Raw genomic sequence first — 21842 nt, forward strand, 5'->3', positions numbered from 1 at the left:
TGTGGTGCTCTTTGTCTTTTCTTGAACATGTTTAGAATTTGATTTGTTAAATTGTTGTTCAAGTTCGGTAACTTTCGAAGTGTCATCCTGATATACACTTTCAATCATTTCAGGTTTAAGAAGGTTCAATGAAACTTCTTTGTCTAAAAACATTTTGGACAAACCCTTCAATTTAAAAACTTTCCCAGTCGAAGAAACAGACTGAGGATTGACAAATTTCATCAAATCCTCATCAGTGACAGTCGGCTTATCTGATTTCTTCGAGTTAGAAATTACATTGGACCTTTTCACTGAACCTCCCGACGACTTTGAGCCATAAACCGCTTGCTCAAAATATTCAAACCTGGTTCAGTTAACTCCTCGATTGAACCATCCAATTCATTTTTAGTAAAAACGGTGTTACTTTTGATATGAATTGGTTCTTGAGTATTTTTGGTTGAATCAACATCCTCATATTTAACAGTAGGCATATTTGAGCATTTTTCCACATCGGGAATGCTACATTAATCTCCCTTAAAAGGAGGAGGAATCTCGACATATCCCAAACCTGTTTTTCCATTTTTCTTATGTAAATGGTTAACTTCAATGATTTCATTCAAAAGAAATGATGAATTTCTAAATTTTCCAAGCTTATTTTTAAGTTCTATTACTTCATTTTCTAGATTAGAAATACAGGTTCGGAGTTGAAGAATCTCCTTAAAATGTTGATCAACAACAATAATCTTACACTGAATCTTAGCTTTAAGATCATGATTGCTTTCAGACGGTTTTTGAATTTTAAGAGTTGACTGTTCTAGTAATTTTGATTTCTGTTTGTAGCATTCATCGATCATAAAGTGAGATCTTTAGTGAGAGTATTGTTCTAATTTAAAGCTGTTTCAAGTTTGGCTTTGAGTACAGCACATTCAGCACACTCAATCATTTCAGTTGAGGATTCAGATTCATTAATTTGAGGTTTAGGACATACCTCATCAATCTTAGGCATACATGCATAAGATTCAACTTGATCAGGAATTGATTCGGTTTGAGATGATGAACTTCGATCAGTATCAGTCTCAGAGTCAGATGAATAACTTTCCTCAGATATGTTCTCATTGCTAGCATCTTCGAATTTCTCCACTGGTTCAACAATCGCCATATTAGCTTGATTCCCCAACAAACGTTGAAACGAATCAACAGCTTCATTAACCACCAGAGCTTGAGTTACTGGAGACTTATCTTGTTAACCACCCGCTGAAGTCGTCTTACTTTTATCCCCACCAGATGAATTCTTTCCTGAAGATCTATCTGAATTGCGTGGCCCAGGATATTCTTTTCTTGGCTTATCATATTCTTTGGCAAAATGGCCAAAGTCTCCGCAATTGTAACATTTCACATTCAGTTTATCAAATCCCACCCTTTTATTCAAAGTAGGAAGATCTTTCCCAGTTCGCTGCATGAATCTCTTGACTTTTCTAACAATCATAGCCATGTTCCACTTGAGATCCATTAACTCAAGATCATCCGGGTCGATTTGATCATAGTCTTTATCTGTTAGTTCACTTGTGGCTATCTTGCTTCCAACAAGCTGTTCATATGAAGTCATGAAAGCACACAAGAATGCAAACTGTTGTTCAGCTTCTTGCAAATTTACTTTAGGCAGACTTGAAGCTGGAGCATTTGTGCTTGCATTGGCTCCATTGGCCATAAAGCATACATTAGGAAGACAGTTTACCTAGGAGTTTCTTCTTGAGCTTGTGCAAAGAAAGCATTAATTGGTACAGAACTTAAAGAATGATTTGCTGGCATAGCACCCCCATAGAGTGAAGGATTTTGATTTGAGGAATGCTGGTTTTGATTTTCCTTCAATGAGTTTTGACATTTGATATCAAACTCTCTTTCCTCAATATTATTGATGAATTGTACAGCTGTAAGCTCGGTGTTTCGAAAGAAACCATTTTCTTTCAATACAAACAGGAAAGTCGAATATGAAGGAGGCAAGGCATTGTTTAGTGTATCAATCTTATCTGTTTCAGTTGGCTCAAGATTGACACTTGACATCTAAACAATCAAATGACTAAATCGGTTAATCATTTCTTCAACCGTCTCATTTTTCATCAAGATAAAATTTCTACATTGAAATTTTACAAGAGTCTTTTTACTCTCGAGAGTGTTCCCCAAACTTCTTGTTTTCAAAGTTGTGAACAATGAAGCACATATCTTAATGGTACTGTATTGATGAAAAATTTGTTCAGGTAATGCCATAGTGAGAGTTGAATAAGCTTTAGTTTCACTCTCAAAATCTTTCAACTCTTGAGTTTCATAATCCTTAAATTCCTTAGGAGTCCAACCCATATTATCATTGCCTACCAGAGGTGCCGCATACACATCATCGAGAAATCGTATGCTACTTGGATGAACGAATCCCAAGTGAGCACGAAACCTCGGTTCCCAACGAGCAAAATCTGAAAGTTTTAACAATTTGGGACATTTGTTGTGAGTGCCAATTTCATTGTCCATTGTTAGCATTTGTTGCATCAAAGCATTCTGAGATGCTAATGCATAGTAAGAAACGTTTTGTGACGCCATGATTAGACAATTTTTAAATTTCAAGGACCAAAATTGTCAATGTTTAAAACTTATGGACTACTGTTCACACGAATGAAGGAAACAGTAACGAATGTGTATTGCAAAGATTAACGAATGAATGATATTCGTTAATGATTTTCACGAATGAACTGATTAACGAATGGATCAATATTCGTTAAGAAATGAAACGAAAGTGGATAGCGAATGAGAATAGACGAATTAGGAATGACGAATGTGAATAACGAATTAGGTTGAAACGAATAAGGAATCAGATTTAGCGAGTGATTTGACTAGCGAATGGCTAACGAATGAACCGTTAGGTTTAACTAATGGGCAGTTAGACTTAACAAATGAGCCGTTATGTCTTAACGAATCAGTCTTCATCGTAACGAATGAGTATGCAAATCTTCATCAGGTCTGAAACTCAATCCAAACTTCAAAATCCGTCCAAATCTTACGTATTCACCCTAAACTTTTATCAATCTGTTCATAAACCAAATCCGAACCTCACTAATCTTGTCCGAACTCACAACTCATCAAACTTGTCAATTACTCAATCCAGATTCATACCAATCCGAACACAATTCAAACATCAATCGACTTATCAAACCTCAATTCAAACTCAGATTAAGCTCAAACCTCCAATTCTCATTCCTTAATACCTTAATAACGAATCACTACACTTAGAACAGTTCAATATTCCATGAAATATGATTCTCTGTTTCACTATGAATCCATTAAACTTCAATTTGAATCAATTCGTCATGATATGAATCCAATACATGATCAATTATACAACTAATACCATGAGAATCATCGAAGATCAGATCCAAGTCTCTGATACCACTTAAGAGAGCATAATCGGATCTAGATCTTGTGATTACAATGATGATCTTGTTAAGTATGAATACGATTAGGCTAGGATTACTTTAGTGTGTGTAGTATGTGTGTTGAGAGGACAAATGGACAGAATAACGAGAGAGAATCAAGGATAACCAGAACTGTTACTTTAAAATAGATTACAGGGTATATATAGACGGTGACTCTATTCGTTACAATTACTTTAACGAATAAACAAACTTATTCGTTAATACTTTAATGATAACGAAAAGCCCTCATTTGTTATCTCATTCGTTAATCTAGGTTAACGAATGAGCTTACATTTAATACGAATGTGTTACATTCGTTAAAGGGTAACGAATGTAACTTACATTAGAGCGAATTGCATGTTTTACCATATTTACATTATAACCCCTATATTTTTAACCTATTACACTAAAGTCCTGATAAAGATCGAGATGTACAAAACATGTATCAACACTAATCATGTGTTTGCCTGCATATTTTTGGATTAAAGAAAAAACATAGGATAACAGGATAATAAAAATAGAAACTTAATGAAGGATCTTGAGCGAATCAGTCAGCTTTTTATAAAAAAAAAGGAAAAAAGGAAGAAAGAGTTAGTTTAACAAGAATACTATAATAAACAGTCAGTTTTTTAAGCAATACAGTAACTTCCACGTTGCTAGGGAGTCACATACCTCTTAGAAGGAATCGGATTTTCCATATTTTGCAATTTATGTTGCACATTCAGATTCATACGTCTCAACGTGTTGAGCCAACAACTGGTGGTATACATGGTTTGACCAGGACTGGTTTTGGGACCACGCCACCACGGTCGGCGTGTTTAAGGGCTTTTGTGGTTTTCCATTTGGTTATCTTTTGGCTCTAAAGGTGCGACTTCCGTTATAAGAGTTCTCAGTTTTATTTATTAATTTGGTAGTGAAGAACAGAGATGAAAAATCATGTCTTATTTTCACTAACTCATTTCTATTATGAGATGTAGCCACTAATCATATGTTTGCCTGCATATTTTTGGATTAAAGAAAAAACATAGGATAACAGGATAATAAAAATAGAAACTTAATGAAGGATCTTGAGCGAATCAGTCGGCTTTTTTATAAAACAAAAAAAAGGAAAAAAGGAAGAAAGAGTTAGTTTAACAACAATACTATAGTAAACAGTCAGTTTTTTAAGCAATACAGTAACTTCCACGTTGCTAGGGAGTCACATGCCTCTTAGAAGGAATCGAATTTTCCATATTTTGCAATTTATGTTGCGCGTTCAGATTCATACGTCTCCTTGGTGTTGAGCCAACAACTGGTGGTATACATGGTGTGACCACGACTGGTTTTGGGACCACGCCACCACGGTCGGCGTGTTTAAGGGCTTTTGTGGTTTTCCATTTGGTTATCTTTTGGCTCTAAAGTTGCGACTTCCGTTATAAGGGTTCTCAGTTTTATTTATTAATTTGGTAGTGAAGAACGGAGATGAAAAATCATGTCTTATTTTCACCAACTCATTTCTATTATGAGATGTAGCCACTAATCATGTGTTTGCCTGCATATTTTTGGATTAAAGAAAAAACATAGGATAACAGGATAATAAAAATAGAAACTTAATGAAGGATCTTGAGCGAATCAGTCAGCTTTTTATAAAAAAAAAGGAAAAAAATGAAGAAAGAGTTAGTTTAACAAGAATACTATAATAAACAATCAGTTTTTTAAGCAATACTGTAACTTCCACGTTGCTAGGGAGTCACATGCCTCTTAGAAGGAATCGGATTTTCCATATTTTGCAATTTATGTTGCGCATTAAGATTCATATGTCTCCTTGGTGTTGAGCCAACAACTGGTGGTATACATGGTTTGACCATGACTGGTTTTGGGACCACGCCACCACGGTCGGCGTGTTTAAGGGCTTTTGTGGTTTTCCATTTGGTTATCTTTTGGCTCTAAAGTTGCGACTTCCGTTATAAGGGTTCTCAGTTTTATTTATTAATTTGGTAGTGAAGAACGGAGATGAAAAATCATGTCTTATTTTCACCAACTCATTTCTATTGTGAGATGTAGCCACTAATCATGTGTTTGCCTGCATATTTTTGGATTAAAGAAAAAACATAGGATAACAGGATAATAAAAATAGAAACTTAATGAAGGATCTTGAGCGAATCAGTCAGCTTTTTATAAAAAAAAAGGAAAAAAGAAAGAAAGAGTTAGTTTAACAAGAATACTATAATAAACAATCAGTTTTTTAAGCAATACTGTAACTTCCACGTTACTAGGGAGTCACATTTTAAGCAATACTGTAACTTCCACGTTGCTAGGGAGTCACATGCCACTTAGAAGGAATCGGATTTTCCATATTTTGCAATTTATGTTGAGCATTAAGATTCATATGTCTCCTTGGTGTTGAGCCAACAACCGGTGGTATACATGGTTTGACCATGACTGGTTTTGGGACCACGCCACCACGGTCGGCATGTTTAAGGGCTTTTGTGGTTTTCCATTTGGTTATCTTTTGGCTTTAAAGTTGCGACTTCCGTTATAAGGGTTCTTAGCTTTATTTATTAATTTGGTAGTTAAGAACGGAGATGAAAAATCATGTCTTATTTTCACTAACTCATTTCTATTATGATATGTAGCCACTAATCATGTGTTTGCCTGCATATTTTTGGATTAAACAAAAAACATAGGATAACAGGATAATAAAAATAGAAACTTAATGAAGGATCTTGAGCGAATCAGTCAGCTTTTTATAAAAAAAAAAGGAAAAAAGGAAGAAAGAGTTAGTTTAACAACAATACTATAATAAACAGTCAGTTTTTTAAGCAATACAGTAACTTCCACGTTGCTAGGGAGTCACATGCCTCTTAGAAGGAATCGAATTTTCCATATTTTGCAATTTATGTTGCGCGTTCAGATTCATACGTCTCCTTGGTGTTGAGCCAACAACTGGTGATATACATGGTTTGACCACTACTGGTTTTGGGACCACGCCACCACGGTCGGCTTGTTTAAGGGCTTTTGTGGTTTTCTATTTGGTTATCTTTTGGCTCTAAAGTTGCGACTTCCGTTATAAGGGTTCTCAGTTTTATTTATTAATTTGGTAGTGAAGAACGGAGATGAAAAATCATGTCTTATTTTCACCAACTCATTTCTATTATGAGATGTAGCCACTAATCATGTGTTTGCCTGCATATTTTTGGATTAAAGAAAAAACATAAGATAACAGGATAATAAAAATAGAAACTTAATGAAGGATCTTGAGCGAATCAGTCGGCTTTTTATAAAAAAAAAAAAAAGGAAAAATGGAAGAAAGAGTTAGTTTAACAAGAATACTATAATAAACAATCAGTTTTTTAAGCAATGCTGTAACTTCCACGTTGCTAGGGAGTCACATTTTAAGCAATACTGTAACTTCCACGTTGCTAGGGAGTCACATGCCTCTTAGAAGGAATCGGATTTTCCATATTTTGCAATTTATGTTGCGCATTAAGATTCATGTCTCCTTGGTGTTGAGCCAACAACTGGTGGTATACATGGTTTGACCACGACTAGTTTTGGGACCACGCCACCACGGTCGGCGTGTTTAAGGGCTTTTGTGGTTTTCCATTTGGTTATCTTTTGGTTCTAAAGTGACTTCCGTTTTAAGGGTTCTCAGTTTTTTTTAATATCTAAAAGCAACACCCAAAACGGGAATTCAATAGAAAACTAAGTAGCAAACAATAAGCTAACAAAATTGGACTGTTGACAAATGATATATAATGTTATAATACATAATTTAAAAAAAAACCGTGAGTTTTGCATACCTCTGATAATTCCAATGACATTGAATGAGGGTTCCAAGACGATAGATCGTCTAAAGGGGGGTGACGGTAAAGTGGTAAACCTCTTCTTCATCAAGAACCGATGGATCCAATGACTCGGGTGTATTTTTAAAACCTTCGACTGAACCACCGTCAACGGAGACTACATTTCAAATTTCTGACCTATTGATACTAAAAGGAGAAAGGTAACAAGCATGATCCAGTTGCATGTTGAAAATACTTGCACAAAGTCAACATCTTATAGTTTGTGGTCCCATCTTCACTTTTATACAGGTAAAAGTCAACCCAAAAGGTCAAATACTTACGATTTCTCATCATCGAACTTCCACCAATCTGGTTCATACCATGGCTTTCCCATGGCAATCGACACAATGAAAACTTAGGATACAAATCTTTAAACGTGTGCAAGACACACACACGCATATAAATGAAATGAAAAGTTTTTAAGGTTGGTAAAAAGGCTACTTACTCTTCATAAACTACTTCACTTGATTTCATGCATCCAATATAAACACAATCTTGACCATGACGTCTTTCAAAAAGTTCAATAAACCCCTCTAAAAAGATGAACAAGATTAATAAATAAAACAAAATCTAATGTTAAATACAAAAACAAATGATAATATTCTTACCAAGTTCAAGGGCAATATTGTTATCCACTTTCACATAAAACTCTGCATCCCAATTTTGAACTGTAGTGCTAAAAAAGAACTTTGCTTTCTTAGGTAATTCTTCATCAGCTTCTTCATGACCATCCTAAGAATCATACATGTGATTTTAGCAAGTATAAATAAGTGTATATATAAGGATAAAAATAAATAAAGCGTATACCAATGCCTATTTTTTGAAGCTTTTTCAAAGAATCACCTGTAAAAAACTGAAATAAATTAGCATTTATCATTATACTCTTCAGTCTAAATTAATATTAAGTAAAGATTAAAACATTTTTTAATCATCAACTAACCTTTTGGCATCCAAGATCCCCTGAAAACATTTCTATTCAACCGACTACCAAATCTAGTATAAACACCAGTTACTGCAAGCAGTTTCTTATTGGAAGAAATACCAGGTTGTTTTAACCTATCCTTAAGAAAGCCTTGACTTTTTACTAGTGTTATTTCCATTTCTGCTTCAACATTTTTTCTCTCTAAATCTCTGAATAACAAGCAATTAAACAAAAACAGAATTAGAATATCGGCAGGTAACTCTAAAAATGTAAAAAAAAAACAGAAATTACTTGCATCCTAAGACCACGAGTTTGTCTTCAACTGTAAGAACCTTTGGTCTCCGCCATAAAACACAAAAAAAAGAGGTTTTTAAGTTAAAAATACATAACTACTTGGTTGTTGTTTGTATTACATCTAAGATGATTTGACAATTATAGATTTAAAGCAAACCTCTGCGGAATTCTACATTAGCAAATTAGCCAGCAACGTTCGGTTCTCAGCATCTTGCCATAATCTAGTAAGCATAAAATATTATCAAGTCATTTAGGCTCATAATAGCATGAAAACTTTCAATAAAGTATGTGATAACTTAAGCCCATAATTACCCTAAAAAAACTCCTCCAGGCACAAATCCTCATTTCACATAATTGATGCAGTTAATCCGTGGTTACAAAATTTATCAGCAACCCATAAAGGTAGGAAAAATATGAGTTATTAATATCATAAGGAAAAGGGAAATTCAATTTCGTTGAAAATTGAACTTTCAAGCATTTAGAGGAAACTGGTAATACCCCTAGGGTGCAAACGAGGCTCAGCTTGCTTTGACTTATGAGAGCTCGAGTTCGGCTCATGAGTTGCTTTTTCAATCTTGAGCTCGGATCAGGCTCGGCTCGTTTATTATTAATTAATTAATTTATATACAGTTAATATTATTATTAAATACTCTGGGGAAACTTAATCGAGCCAAAGCTTGGCTCGAGCTCATGTGCACCGTGCGGTACCTTAAACAAGCCAATAGATTAATTTCGCACTCCTTTACTCATATTTAGCACTCCTAGAAACAAGTTTAAGTTTCTGAGTCTCAATTTCCAGAAACTTGATTTTTGTTCTGAAGCAGCAAAGAAAATCATAGAGATAGATTACAAGGGAGTAATTAACAACCATGCGAACTCATATAACCATGATAATGACCTGTTTTAGGGCTCCAATCACAAGAAAGAACAAAACATAAATGATAATTATAAATGGTTTATGGATACTAACCTGTCCCGATGCAATTCAATAGAACAGAACACAGATGAGACCTAAATTGAATGAAAAAAAAAAACTAAGCAAAAACAAATTGTTGGAAGTCGGCAACCTAGTAATATAGGATGAATGGAGAACCTCAATTGAATAGCTATTGATGATGAAACTGAAACCGATCATTAATTCAAAGCCATTCAATTGAACGGATTGAACAAGGGCGATTGGGATGCTCCGGCCAGGTATGCGTCTGAAGGCCATCGGCAGGCAGGTAATAATTAATCTTACTGCGTAGGTGAAAAGGTGTCTATCTGTATTATACATTAATATATAGGATTAGTATGAGAACTATTTTGGATAAAAAAAACTTAAAAATAAAAAAAATTATAAAACAAAAAAAAACATAAAAATAAAAAAGTAAAAAAACCAAAGTTTTTATTTATCATCCCGGTTTCTAAAAAAACATAAAAAAAAATTCTCGGTTTAGCTAAATTATACATATACATATATGTATAATATGTACATATATGTACACACATGTTTTTTTCCTATACACATATGTATAATTTAAGGTAAATAATAATGTACATATGCGTACATTACATAACTAAAGATTAAATGAAAGTATACATATGTGTATAGGTATAATATGAATTAAAAAGAAAAAAAATCGGTTTTTTTTATTATACATATATGTATAATATATACACACATGTTTTTTCCTATACACATATGTATAATTTAAAGTAAATAATAATGTACATATATGTATATTACGTAACTAGAGATTAAATGAAAGTATACATATGTGTATATGTATAATACGAATTAAAAAGAAAAAAAAATTTAGGTTTTTTTTTTAATTTTTTCTTATTTTTTAATGAAACTGGAATGAAATATAAGAATTTTGGTTTTTTTACTTTTTTAAAATTTTCAGTTTTGTTTGTTTTATAATTTTTTTAATATTTTTTAGAGGGTTTTTTTTAGTGGTCCAAAATGGTTCTCAATTTGCCAATGGTTATCTTAGGATCCTTACCCTATATATATATATATACATACATATATATATACATATATATATATATAAGGGAGGGTTATACTATACTAAAAACAAGTAGTTTTCTAGGAAGACTAGGCATAAACCATAGCCATTGGATCATGTTAATCAATGGTTGAGATTTAAAATTTCCAAAAACCGACATAGTTTTCTAGAATTACTCTTTCACTATTATAACCGACATAGTTTTCTAGAATTATTCTTTCACCATTGGTTATAATGTCACATGTCAAAAATCTATTGGTTTTTATCATTCCTAGAATACTCCTTATTCTTATTTGAACCATTTTCTATATATATATATATATATATATATATATATATATATATATATATTTGTTACCATAAAAATAACACTATATTAACAATTTTCCTTTTAACATGTCAATTTCTACATTACTTGATACTCACTCCTCTCTAAGAAAGGTGTCCTTAAAGATTAAGAAAAAACCACATAGAAAGCTAAAGTAATATTTACCCCTAAAGTCCATTTAGCTTTAACATTCTTGGCTATTAAATAAAGAGGTAAACTATTTAATCTTTTATCATCATCTTTTATTTAGCTTTAAGTTTTTTAACTTGAAACGAAATCATTGGTAAGATATTGTAATATGAATTTAGTGTGAATTAAATAAGTTATAAAAGGTTTTGACGGGTCAAAAGTTATGCTCAGTTTAAGTTGCGTCCTTCTCCAACTGCTATACAAATACAAACCTGCCAACTCTTGCATCTTAACATTTTAGAAATATACAAATTTGAAACGTCAATGTTACGGGCCATGCGACTGTGAATCATGGACCTTCGATCTTCTATTTCCATGTTCATTGCATCCATCCGGCTAATAATTCATCAGTTTGTAAGGGGACAAAACTTGGTAGGGGCTGGGGGTCACCATTGCCTACAAAAATAACTCCACAAAAGTTGATCGTTCAAAAAAAAAAAAATTTATTGAATAACTTTATACTGTCAAAATTAATGAGCACAAACTTTACCAATTCACCAAATGAAATTTGAATAAACCATAGAAGTGAAACACATATCAAGAGGACTCTCTAAAGAAAGTTAAAATAGTAATGTATCAGCAGAAATTCAAAAATTATAGATGGCCGCTCCTGGATTCCGTTGCAAATGTTGTATCCATCTGTTGCCAACAATTTAGCAAAAAAATAGAAAAATGACATCAGTTAAACCGATTAATGCTAGTGTATCATAGCGTTTTAAAAACTAATAATGATACTTCAAGCATCATGCCTGTAAATATCTTGATGGCAGTAACAAAAAAAATGAACAGCCTGCCATGCACAAGGTTAAAGCCAATAGCTTATACATGATTTTGGTCTATAGAGTAATGCAAGAATTTAGATTAAAATATATCACTTTCAAACTCTCATCCATTACTGAGGATTTGAAACTATCACACATAAAACAGCCACCGGAATCTCGACTGCTACGTTTATCAACAAAACTAGAAAATCATGTTAATTACATGGCTAAGTTCACTAGTGAAAAAGAGATCACTAAGATTTCTATCAGCAACTATTACACACACACGTATATATATATAACAAACAGATCATATATAGATAATAATACCAATTCCACATTTTGCAAGATATTAGGAGGCCTCGGTAAGACCATATGCAGCAATTGTTTTTAAACAGAGCATATCCCTATGTAATTAAGTGATTCATGATTTCAACATACTTATATATCTTGTTTTATATATTATTCTTCATTCTTAAGTTAAACAAATAATAAAATTGTATAACAAATCCAACAACATCGTAGCAATTAATAAGCATGTAGTCCACATTAAAAACCAGAAATCCAGACGCAAAGTATATGCATACTTATGCTGAGATAATGCTTGGTTCTTTCTGTTTGAATGAAAGAAAAGCCAATCATTTTTAATACACGTTACTATATCAAAGATAAAAAGAAATCAGAGGCACACACAGATAGAGGTGTACCTTTATATTAATTTCATAAGAGCTGGTAGTTTATGTTGACGCAGGGGATATGAGAGATCAGGGGCCAGTAGTAGGTTCTCCTAGTCCGTTTTTCCAAATTCGGGCACAAATTGATATTCAGACTCAAAAGTGAAGGTAACAACATTTCTGGTAGATGCATCATGTTTGGACAGTTCCAGAAAGAGAGATGTTGAAGGGATGTGAGGTGTTGGAGTCCCATTGAAAGTGATTCCAATTTCTCAAAGTCATTTATGCCGAGCGAAGTAAGAGATGAAGGAAGAAGGTCGGACAGTTCACTAATATTACGCGCATGTTCACCAAATAACTCTAAATCGTGAAGGGAAGATGGAAAATTCTGAGGCCCCCACTCTAGTATTGGCTTCTTCAACATTCCTATATGAAGTGTACACAATTTGGGAGGCCAACGCCCACGAGGAAAAGAAGCATCCATATTTGGACAATTTTTTATTTTCATATATTTTAATGAGGTGAGATTCGGTAGTTGGATGTCAGGAAATGACTCCATGCTTTGACAATCTTCTATCGTCAAATGGGTGAGTTTTGGAAAATGGAGGGCGGGAAATGACTCCATACTTTCACAACTTTCTATTACCATATGAGTGAGATTAGGAAGTTGGATGTCATGAAATGACTCAATACTTGGACAACCGTGAATCCTTAGTTGGGCTAGGTGAACGAGACTATTCAAATCAGGAACTGACTTCAAATTCGGCCAACATCTTATGTTTACAAATTCGAGCATTGGCATGCTTGTGATGTTGATCTTTTCCATTAGTTTGTTACAATTATTAATGAAGAGTGACTTGAGATTGAACCCGCCTCCTGCTATTGGGAAGGAAATGCATGCAATTGAACTACAAGAATATATGCTTAATTCCTCAATGCTATTTGGACAACTGCAATGCTCCATACTTTCACAACAACCTATTGATAAATTTCTAAGAGATATTGGGAGGTTGCTCCCAAAATTATCCTCTTTCTCACTTAAACTCACAAAACTTTCACAATTCCATACTTGAAACTTCCTTAAATTCACAAGAACCTTAGTTGCCTCTGGTTTTGATTCGAGCAAATATCTTATTTCATGACATCTGTCAATTCTTACTTCTTCAACTGCCCTTAGAAGCTTTGTTACACCTCTCCATAGCTCATCAGTAAGACCTGAAATTGATACTATATGTAACTTGGTGATTAGCGAAGCTGCCTGGACCAAACTTCTCAACAGACCATTATCACAGTCAACGATTTCTAGCATCGAGAGTGAAGGCAGCGCCTCAAGTGAGACTTCACCTAAAGCAGGGCAATTGATTATAACAAGCCCTCTAAGGCATGGAAACACTACATCAACAACCTCATGACTGGTTGACCAAGCCTCCCACCTCTGCATATCTTCAATATATAGAACTTCAAGTGATGGGAACGCAACACCAGTAGTCCCAAGTAACTCCAAACCTACAAATGTCACATTATCCATTTGTTGAATAAACAACTCTTTGAGTGAAGGTAGCTGCCCTAGTGGCGGTAGAGATGAACACTTTCCACAGCCAATTAGCGACACATGAACCAATTGAAGAAACAAGGGATCCCCAAACCAATTTGGAAACTTTATTCCCCCATAACACTCAATCTGAAGCCTTTTCAACTTATCACTAGGAGGCTTTAGCTCATTTAGAACTTCAAAATCAAGTGTTGTGTTTCTAAAACCATCAAACACAGTATCCCATTCGAGCTTTAACTCGGCAAGCCTCTTTTGCGATAAGTTCGCCTCCCGTGCAAGCATTGCGTTTTGCACTTTATCCAATCCCTTAATGGACATTTTTCCACGCAGATTCTTTAGTTCTTTAAGCTCTGCTAATGAAAAGCAACCATCTCCTCCAATTATGATGTTTGTGAGACTTTGTAGGTTTTTCAAATCACCAATCCCAAAGGGCATCCTTTTCAAAAGAGGAGTACTCCTCATGTCAAAATGCCTTAAGCCTTTTAGCTTTAAGAAAGTGTTGGGCAACTTAGTTAATCTTAGACACCAACAAACAATCAATGTTTGTAAATTATAAAGATTACCAACATTTTCTGGCAACTCTTTGATTTGAGTATGAGAAAAATTAAGATAGCGTAAGTGTTTCAAACTACCAATGAACTCTGGTACTTCGGTTATATAGAAATAGCTTAAACAAAGTACCCTTAGCAATGGTAACTCAGGAAGTAAGTTAACCAAAATCTTACTAGATAAGTACACACTTTCTTTCGCCTCAACAGACACTGCTATAAAGGTTCTCAGATTTTTAGCTCTTTTGAATACCTCAAACTTCTGGTAAGCTACATATTTCTCACGAATAAATGACATATGGCGGTACTTTTCCAAAGCTTCCTTTCCCATCTCCATATGATTGTCATACCTCATAAAATAATCTTTAGCTACAAATGTGGCTAAGTCATTCAAAAGGTCATGCATCATAAACAATGGTTTCTCATTGGGTATTGGTTGGAAAAACGACCTTGACAATAATTCTTCAAAATATTTATAGCCCAAGCGTTCAGCTGACTTTCTGGTTGCCGAATGGCTCAAAAACCCTTCCGCCATCCATAGTAGAACCAACTCCTCCTTGTCAAACACAAAGCCCTTAGGGAACATGGAACAATATGCAAACAATTGCTTCAAACATGCAGGAAGATCATGGTAGCTTAGCCTAAGGGCCGGAACAATGTCATCACCATTGTCTGCATCCCATATCTCACTATTCAACACATCATCCCAATCTTCTTCATCTGTCTTCGTCCTCAATAACCTTCCAAGTGCTTTTAAAGCCAAAGGCAAACCGCCACACTTTTTGACAATGCCTTCACCTTGTGGTCTAAGGGTTGGATGTGAAGCAAAGTTATCTACACACAATGCATGTTGAGAAAATAAAGACAGTGCATCATCATGCGACAAACTATTCAGATGCTCTAGGTGGTCAAATTCTAGATTTTTAAGCAATTTCTCCTTGCGAGTTGTCATGATAATTTTACTTCCACGAGCCCCAGAATAAAATGGTCTAACTAGGTTTTCCCAATCATCATAGTTTTCACTCCATACGTCATCAAGTACTAGCAGAAACCGCTTCTCCTTAAGTTTCTCTACGAGAGACATTTGAAGCTGATTTAAATCTTTGAACTCCTTGTTTTCTCTTGTCACAGATTCATAGATGGTTTCACTTATCTTTATGATATCAAACTCATCCGAAACACAAACCCATGCCCTGAGTTCGAAGTGATCCTTCACCCGTGTTTCGTTATATAAAAGTCTAGCTAGGGTGGTTTTGCCTACCCCACCCATCCCAACTATGGGCACGACGCCAATTTTTTTATTACATGGTTCATTCTCAAACAACTTCTTTAGCATTTTCTCTTTGTCAGCGTCTCGACCCACAATAATAGATGCATCTGGCAAAGACGTCTCGGTTTTTCTACAAATACTTCTACTCCTACTTTTGGGTTTTTCATCTTTCACAGTCAAACCTAGAGCAAGATTTTCCTTCTCTAGATCTTGTAATTTTGTGGTAATATCATCTAACTTGTGATGCAATCTATGGCTTAGTGAAAACTTTGTGAAACAAGTTGAGATAAGCTTCCTTACTTTGCTAATGATTGCTCCTGATTCTTGGGTTAGCTCAAGATGTATAGCTTCAGTTGCCAATTCGTCGAGAACATCATCGATATCGTAAGCCAAATTCTGGAGACTATTAAGCCATTGTTTAACAGCTTCATCACTTATTTCCTTACGAGAAGCATCATAAAGCAGAGCTCGGATCTGGGACAATTTCCTCCCCAATTTATTCAGCTCGGAATGAGTTCCCTGTGAGCTAGCAAATTTATTCAAAGTTAGGGAGGTCAGCTTCTCAAAAACAGCATCCAGGAGGGCTGAAGCCACAATTTCAGCCATTGGTATGTGTAGATAAGATATTTTTGTTAGAATGATAGAGTTGTAGATAAGACAGAATGCAACATAGGAGGAATTTCAGCATATATCTGTATGCTTACATGATTGATTTCAATAATGGTCCTGGTCAACATTTTTAATATCATATTTCAAGGAGTAATTAAAAAGTAGGTATCGCTGACAACAACATGATAAGGAGTTAGGTTAATACTTTTAACTTTTTGTATATGTTGTTTTCACCGTTTTATAGATTAAAGATATATAATATGAAGTTGTCAATGGTACTAGTTACTAGATTTTATTGAAAGTGTTTAGTGCAAGGCCCCACGCCATCTAGAAAAAGAGATTTTGCCATTGATCTCTACTTTTTATATATGATACACCCTATAGCCATATAAGAACGAAATCACGGGCTAGCCATACTCATCATTAATATCTACTCCCACATGCGTACCCCTTTTTCATCGTGTATCATTTATAAAAGTGATCAACTATTTCATAAACGAATCCACGACGCTTATTACCCGTAATTATTACTTTGAAGCTTTTGTGCTTGCTTATGTATAATTGTAGGCTTATGTTAATTTATTTGTGAAAAAAGAAATTTGAAGTTGGCTGAATGCAACAATTGAAAGAAAATGCAGACTATATCCGTTTCCCTTCACGACTAACCCATTTTTGACCAAGCCAAGTTTTCATTTTCCCATTGTGTTCGAGTGTTCGACCCAGATTTTGTACCCCGCGAATGATTGTTGTATTTGTCATTAATTGTTTCCAATATAAAATTTCCATTTTTTTTTATTTTTATTAGAGAAATTTTGAATCAATGAAATTTCCATTTCTTATCGTTAGGTTTTTAAATTCCAATGCAAATTCATATTGCTTTACAGTTTACAATAGGTTGAAAATAAAACCGGACCAGTCACCTTAGAAACTAAGAATGTTTATTAGCTATAAATTTTTTTAAAGGTCACTTTTGATTGTTGGGAGGTGGTATATGTTAGAAATCAATCATAGAACAAATCCCAATTGACAATTCAATTGAATAGAATAAGAACAAGATGATGATATACACAAATTCTTGAATAACAATACTGCGTTCAATTATATTGATTACATTAACAAATTTATCTGACATCATCCCTATTTATAGAGTATATAATTACATATTAACCCTACTAAATACAATAATTACAATAAGACCCCTATACCTAATATAAATATTAATAAGTTTAGTTTATATACTAATACTCCCCCTTAAACTAAACTTCGTTTAAGTGAGGTCTTCGTTTCTTCAAGATCCGGTTGCCATCACAGAATCGTTGATTCGTCATCTTCCGCCCGAATCAGGTTTGCTTCCACTCTTTTCTCCCTTTTTGGACATTCATGTTTGAAATGTCCAAGTTCATTACAATTGAAGCATCTTATGTGATCTTTGTTTTGATTACCATGCTTCTCACCTTTATTTTTCCATGACCTCCCATTTTTGCCTTGACCATGTTCGTTATTTTCATGCTTTGAACTTTCTTGACCACAACGTTCACATTTATGGTCATTGGCTTTTTTCTTTTCGTCTTCTTTGAAGAACAAGAGCTTGTCATGCATGTCTTCCTCCTTGATTTTCTTCTTAGTGCGTTCCTCGAAAGCCTTCAATCTTCCAACGGCTTCTTGGAATGGCATTGCACCAAGATCAACAAACTGCTCGATCGCAGCAACAATCTGAATGAACTTCTCTGGCACCGAACTGAGTAGTTTTCGGACCAGTTTCTTGTCATTCATAGTTTGCCCAAGATTGCTCGCTTGTGATGCAATCTCACTAATTTTTCCGGCAAAAACATCAAGCAACTCGTGAACACCCATTTTAGAGACTCAAAATCTGACTCGAGTGTTTCTAAACGTGCTTCTTTAACTCTGTCAACTCCAACATATCGAACCTTTAACGCGTCCTAAATTTCTTTGGCCGAAGTAAAATTAGCAATTTGCAATACCATATTTTCCGGAATCGATTGGTATAGTAATGCAATTGCGGTATTATTCTTCTTCTCATCAACTTCGGTGCCCTCTTTTGGTTCGACGGCTTCCCAAATTCCATGGACATTGAAGAAATGGTGTAATTTGTGGAGTTTAACATAGGACATTGAAAACTCATGGGTGTCCCTCCTTCCTTTGAAGTTACGTACAACTTCTTTATCCTTGGACCCAACCATTTTCTGAGTTTTCTTTCCCAATTTTGACAAATTGACTATTACTAGTTTCGGATCGACTTTGATTCAACTTTACTAGTATCGGATCAAATCGATATCAACCTTTAACAATAACAGTTCACTGGTTTTTCAGTTGCCTTACAACTTAAGACAAATCAAAACCAATTGTTAATTCTACAGTAGTACACGGGTTATTAAAAACCAACTGTTTCAACAACAACGGTTTACGGGTTTTTTAGTCACAAAATGAATCAAAACCAACTGTTTTATACCGAGAGTAGTACACGGGTTTCCTAAGGCAAATCAAAACCAATTGTTCGTCTCAACCGACAACAATACACGGGTTTTTCAGTTGCCTAAACAACTCAAACCAACTACTCTAAAAAAACATAGGTGTTCGGGTTTATCGGTCACCAAGTGAATCAAAACCAACCGTTTCGACCAAGAATAGTATCCGGGTTTTCGGTTGCAAAGAAAATCAAAACCAATTGTTCGTCTCCACCGATAACAATACGCGGGTTTTTCGGTTGCCAAACAAATCAAACCAACTATTCTTTAAAACCTTTCCTTGTTTTGCTTTTCTAAAACAAGACCAACCCTTCTTGAGAAAAAATTCAAGAACCTCTAGCATTCTCATTCCACTCCCTATCTCCAAACCAAAAATTATACTAAAGAAAAAAATTCTGTTTGTATACCTGTGGTTTGTTGCTTCCATCCATTTGTATACAAATTCGAAACCTTTAGCATGTTGAATACATTTTAATTCCAATTGTATCCATTTTTATACAAGTTCCAAACTAAGTTAACCAAACCGTTAAAATCTGCCCCACATGAGGGATATTTTCGTCTATTCCAATAAAACCGTTTATGCTTTAAACCGTACATTTTTAAAAGAACATAAACAACATGAATATGTTCATTTTTTTAAACGAACAAGAACATGTTTAATTTTAAAACGAACGTACATGAACACAAAAATTTGTTCGATTAAGTGCTCGTTTTCACTAAAAGTAAATACACACCTACGAGCATGCTCATTTTCGTTCGGTTCGTTTACATGCCTACATATAATGTTGTAATTAGGCTAACTCAAAGAAAATAGCAGTTTTGGCTTTCTATAATACTTTGACAATAGTCAAACTATGTTTACAAGATTTAAATGGAACATAATTTATTTGTATAAAAAGGAGACGATTCTGATATAATTTAAACACAATTTGAAAACACATAAATGTGGTATAATTGAGGTTCACATGTTCATGATCAACATTTGACCTTTTGGTCAAACTATTGAATTATTGATCTAATTACCCATTCAAGCATCTACCTAAATTTTAAGTTCAGATTTTTGACTTCAACATAAATGTGACCAATATATTGCAGCAGATTGCGATGTATATTGCAGCAGATCATATATTGTAGGATATATTGTCAGATTTTCATGCATAATGTCAGTTTTTTTATACACTACATAGTAGACTAACCTGAAAAAATGGAGCAAGCTTACACATTGAACTTTCACTAATAGTATACCATTAGGTACCTGTAATCACAATGGACTTTCACTAACAGTAGCATAAATACATTATCATTTTCATCATACAATGTATCCTCTTTCCCTAATATCTTTAAAAATCAAAATTAGGTCATAAGGTTTAAATGTTGTTGTTTGGGAATAATAATAAAAAAACTAAACAATGTATTTTTGTAGTTGGCTTAAAATTTTGAATTGGTCTGATATGAAATTTGGATTTATTTTTTATTTGAATAGACGAAAATACCCTTCATGTGGGGAGGTTTTAACGGTATTGGTTAACTCCGTTTGGAACTTGTATACAAATGGATACAATTGGAATTAATATGTATTCAAAGTGTTAAAGGTTTCAAATTTGTATACAAATGGATGGAAGCAGCAAACCACATGTATACAAATAGAATTTTTTTCTATACTAAAACTTATTTTATTTTCTCACTCCATTTCAATTAAATAATACTTTTTATACCTTTTAACATTACCTTTTCTCTTTCCTTCACTCACAACCACTTTCAAAATATATTAAAAATTTATAGGGGATGAACAGTAACTTTTCAAATATAGAGAAAAATCACTATTTTTTCTAAAATATAAAAACTATTCACTCACAACACCCTGAATCACTCTCTAAATTATAAAAACACATCTCACATAATATGAGGGGTTGGATGAGAATGCTCTAAACAACATAAGATAAAAATCAAATTTTGGTGTCACAGATGGTATTTTAGATTTTTCGATTTTACTATTTAGAATTTATTTTTGACATAAAGAACTAACATTGTGATGCATCAAGTTGGTTCTTTAATGTGTTGATAGGTTATCCTTTGCAGCTTTTGCCCAGGTTCGAGTCCCTGGTATGCTCATCTATTAAATGCATTTGTTTATTAGTTTTGTGCTTTTGTGGATCAAATACATGACTTTGTTTTTCCTTTTGGAAATTATTTTATCCAAGGGCCAACATACTTTTGTGGATCACATACATGACTTTGTTTTTCCTTTTGGAAATTATTTTATCCAAGATTGGTTGACAAGTTGACATCGTCTACACCGACAGTTCGCGGCCTGAACACGTGGATTGCAGTATTGTTTTTTTGGAGTTCGTCATGGATAATGTGTTGTATTTGGACCTGAATTCGAGTTGGTTCGTGACCATGATGCACGGTTTTTGTTGTCGACACTGACCGAATGCACGTCAGTTTGCTACCACAATGCGCGGGTTTTATTTATTTTAATTTGTTGGTCGTTGATGAAATTATTTTTTTTTACAGACTACACTATTAGCCCGGCGCAAAGCGCCGGGTGTATTACCAGTTTCCTTTAAATATCAATTCGTATTATGTCCGAATACAATGAAAACTTTTTTGTAATTGATATCCCAAATCAATAATGTAGTGGGTTTTCAATTTTCAATTATGATTTCTTAAAAATCAAGAAAAAAACACACAATATAACAGGGAACCAGAACACAAATTTGGTTCTTAATTAAATAGCATATCCAATCAAATTGCAGTCACTTGATAATTGACGAACAATTAATTGATTTCTTTAATCTTTTTGTTGGATCAATTAAAAGGAACAATCCTTCGTTCCTGAACCAACAACGAATAATGCCAGCCATATTTCAATTTTGAATTTTGATTCAACGGATTTTGCCTTCTGTTTTGATCAATTAATCAACGCAGCCTCAATCAGATTTCGCCTTTTG

The 21842-nt window shown here is 34.1% G+C and overlaps 1 protein-coding gene and 1 pseudogene across 1 annotated transcript; both read right to left on the reverse strand.

The window, feature by feature from the left end:
• Positions 1-7408: 7408 nt before the first annotated feature.
• Positions 7409-8793, reverse strand: LOC143562276 (hydroxyproline O-galactosyltransferase HPGT3-like; annotated as a pseudogene).
• Positions 8794-11585: 2792 nt separating this feature from the next.
• Positions 11586-16399, reverse strand: LOC143562266 (putative disease resistance RPP13-like protein 1). Its single transcript, XM_077050121.1, has 2 exons — positions 12457-16399; positions 11586-11627 (listed from the first exon to the last, which is right to left on the reverse strand). The coding sequence occupies exon 1, from the start codon at positions 16397-16399 to the stop codon at positions 12470-12472; it is 3930 nt and encodes a 1309-aa protein (XP_076906236.1). The 3' UTR covers positions 11586-11627; positions 12457-12469.
• Positions 16400-21842: the final 5443 nt, after the last annotated feature.

The sequence above is a fragment of the Bidens hawaiensis genome, unplaced genomic scaffold, assembly GCF_021521415.1.
Source record: "Bidens hawaiensis isolate Kalapana, Puna unplaced genomic scaffold, B.hawaiensis_p1.1 tig00020922_1, whole genome shotgun sequence".
Lineage (NCBI taxonomy): Eukaryota > Viridiplantae > Streptophyta > Magnoliopsida > Asterales > Asteraceae > Bidens > Bidens hawaiensis.

Excerpts from the sequence above, each read along its gene's own strand:
- LOC143562266 (XM_077050121.1), bottom strand. The coding sequence starts at position 16,399 with ATGGCTGAAATTGTGGCTTCAGCCCTCCTGGATGCTGTTTTTGAGAAG.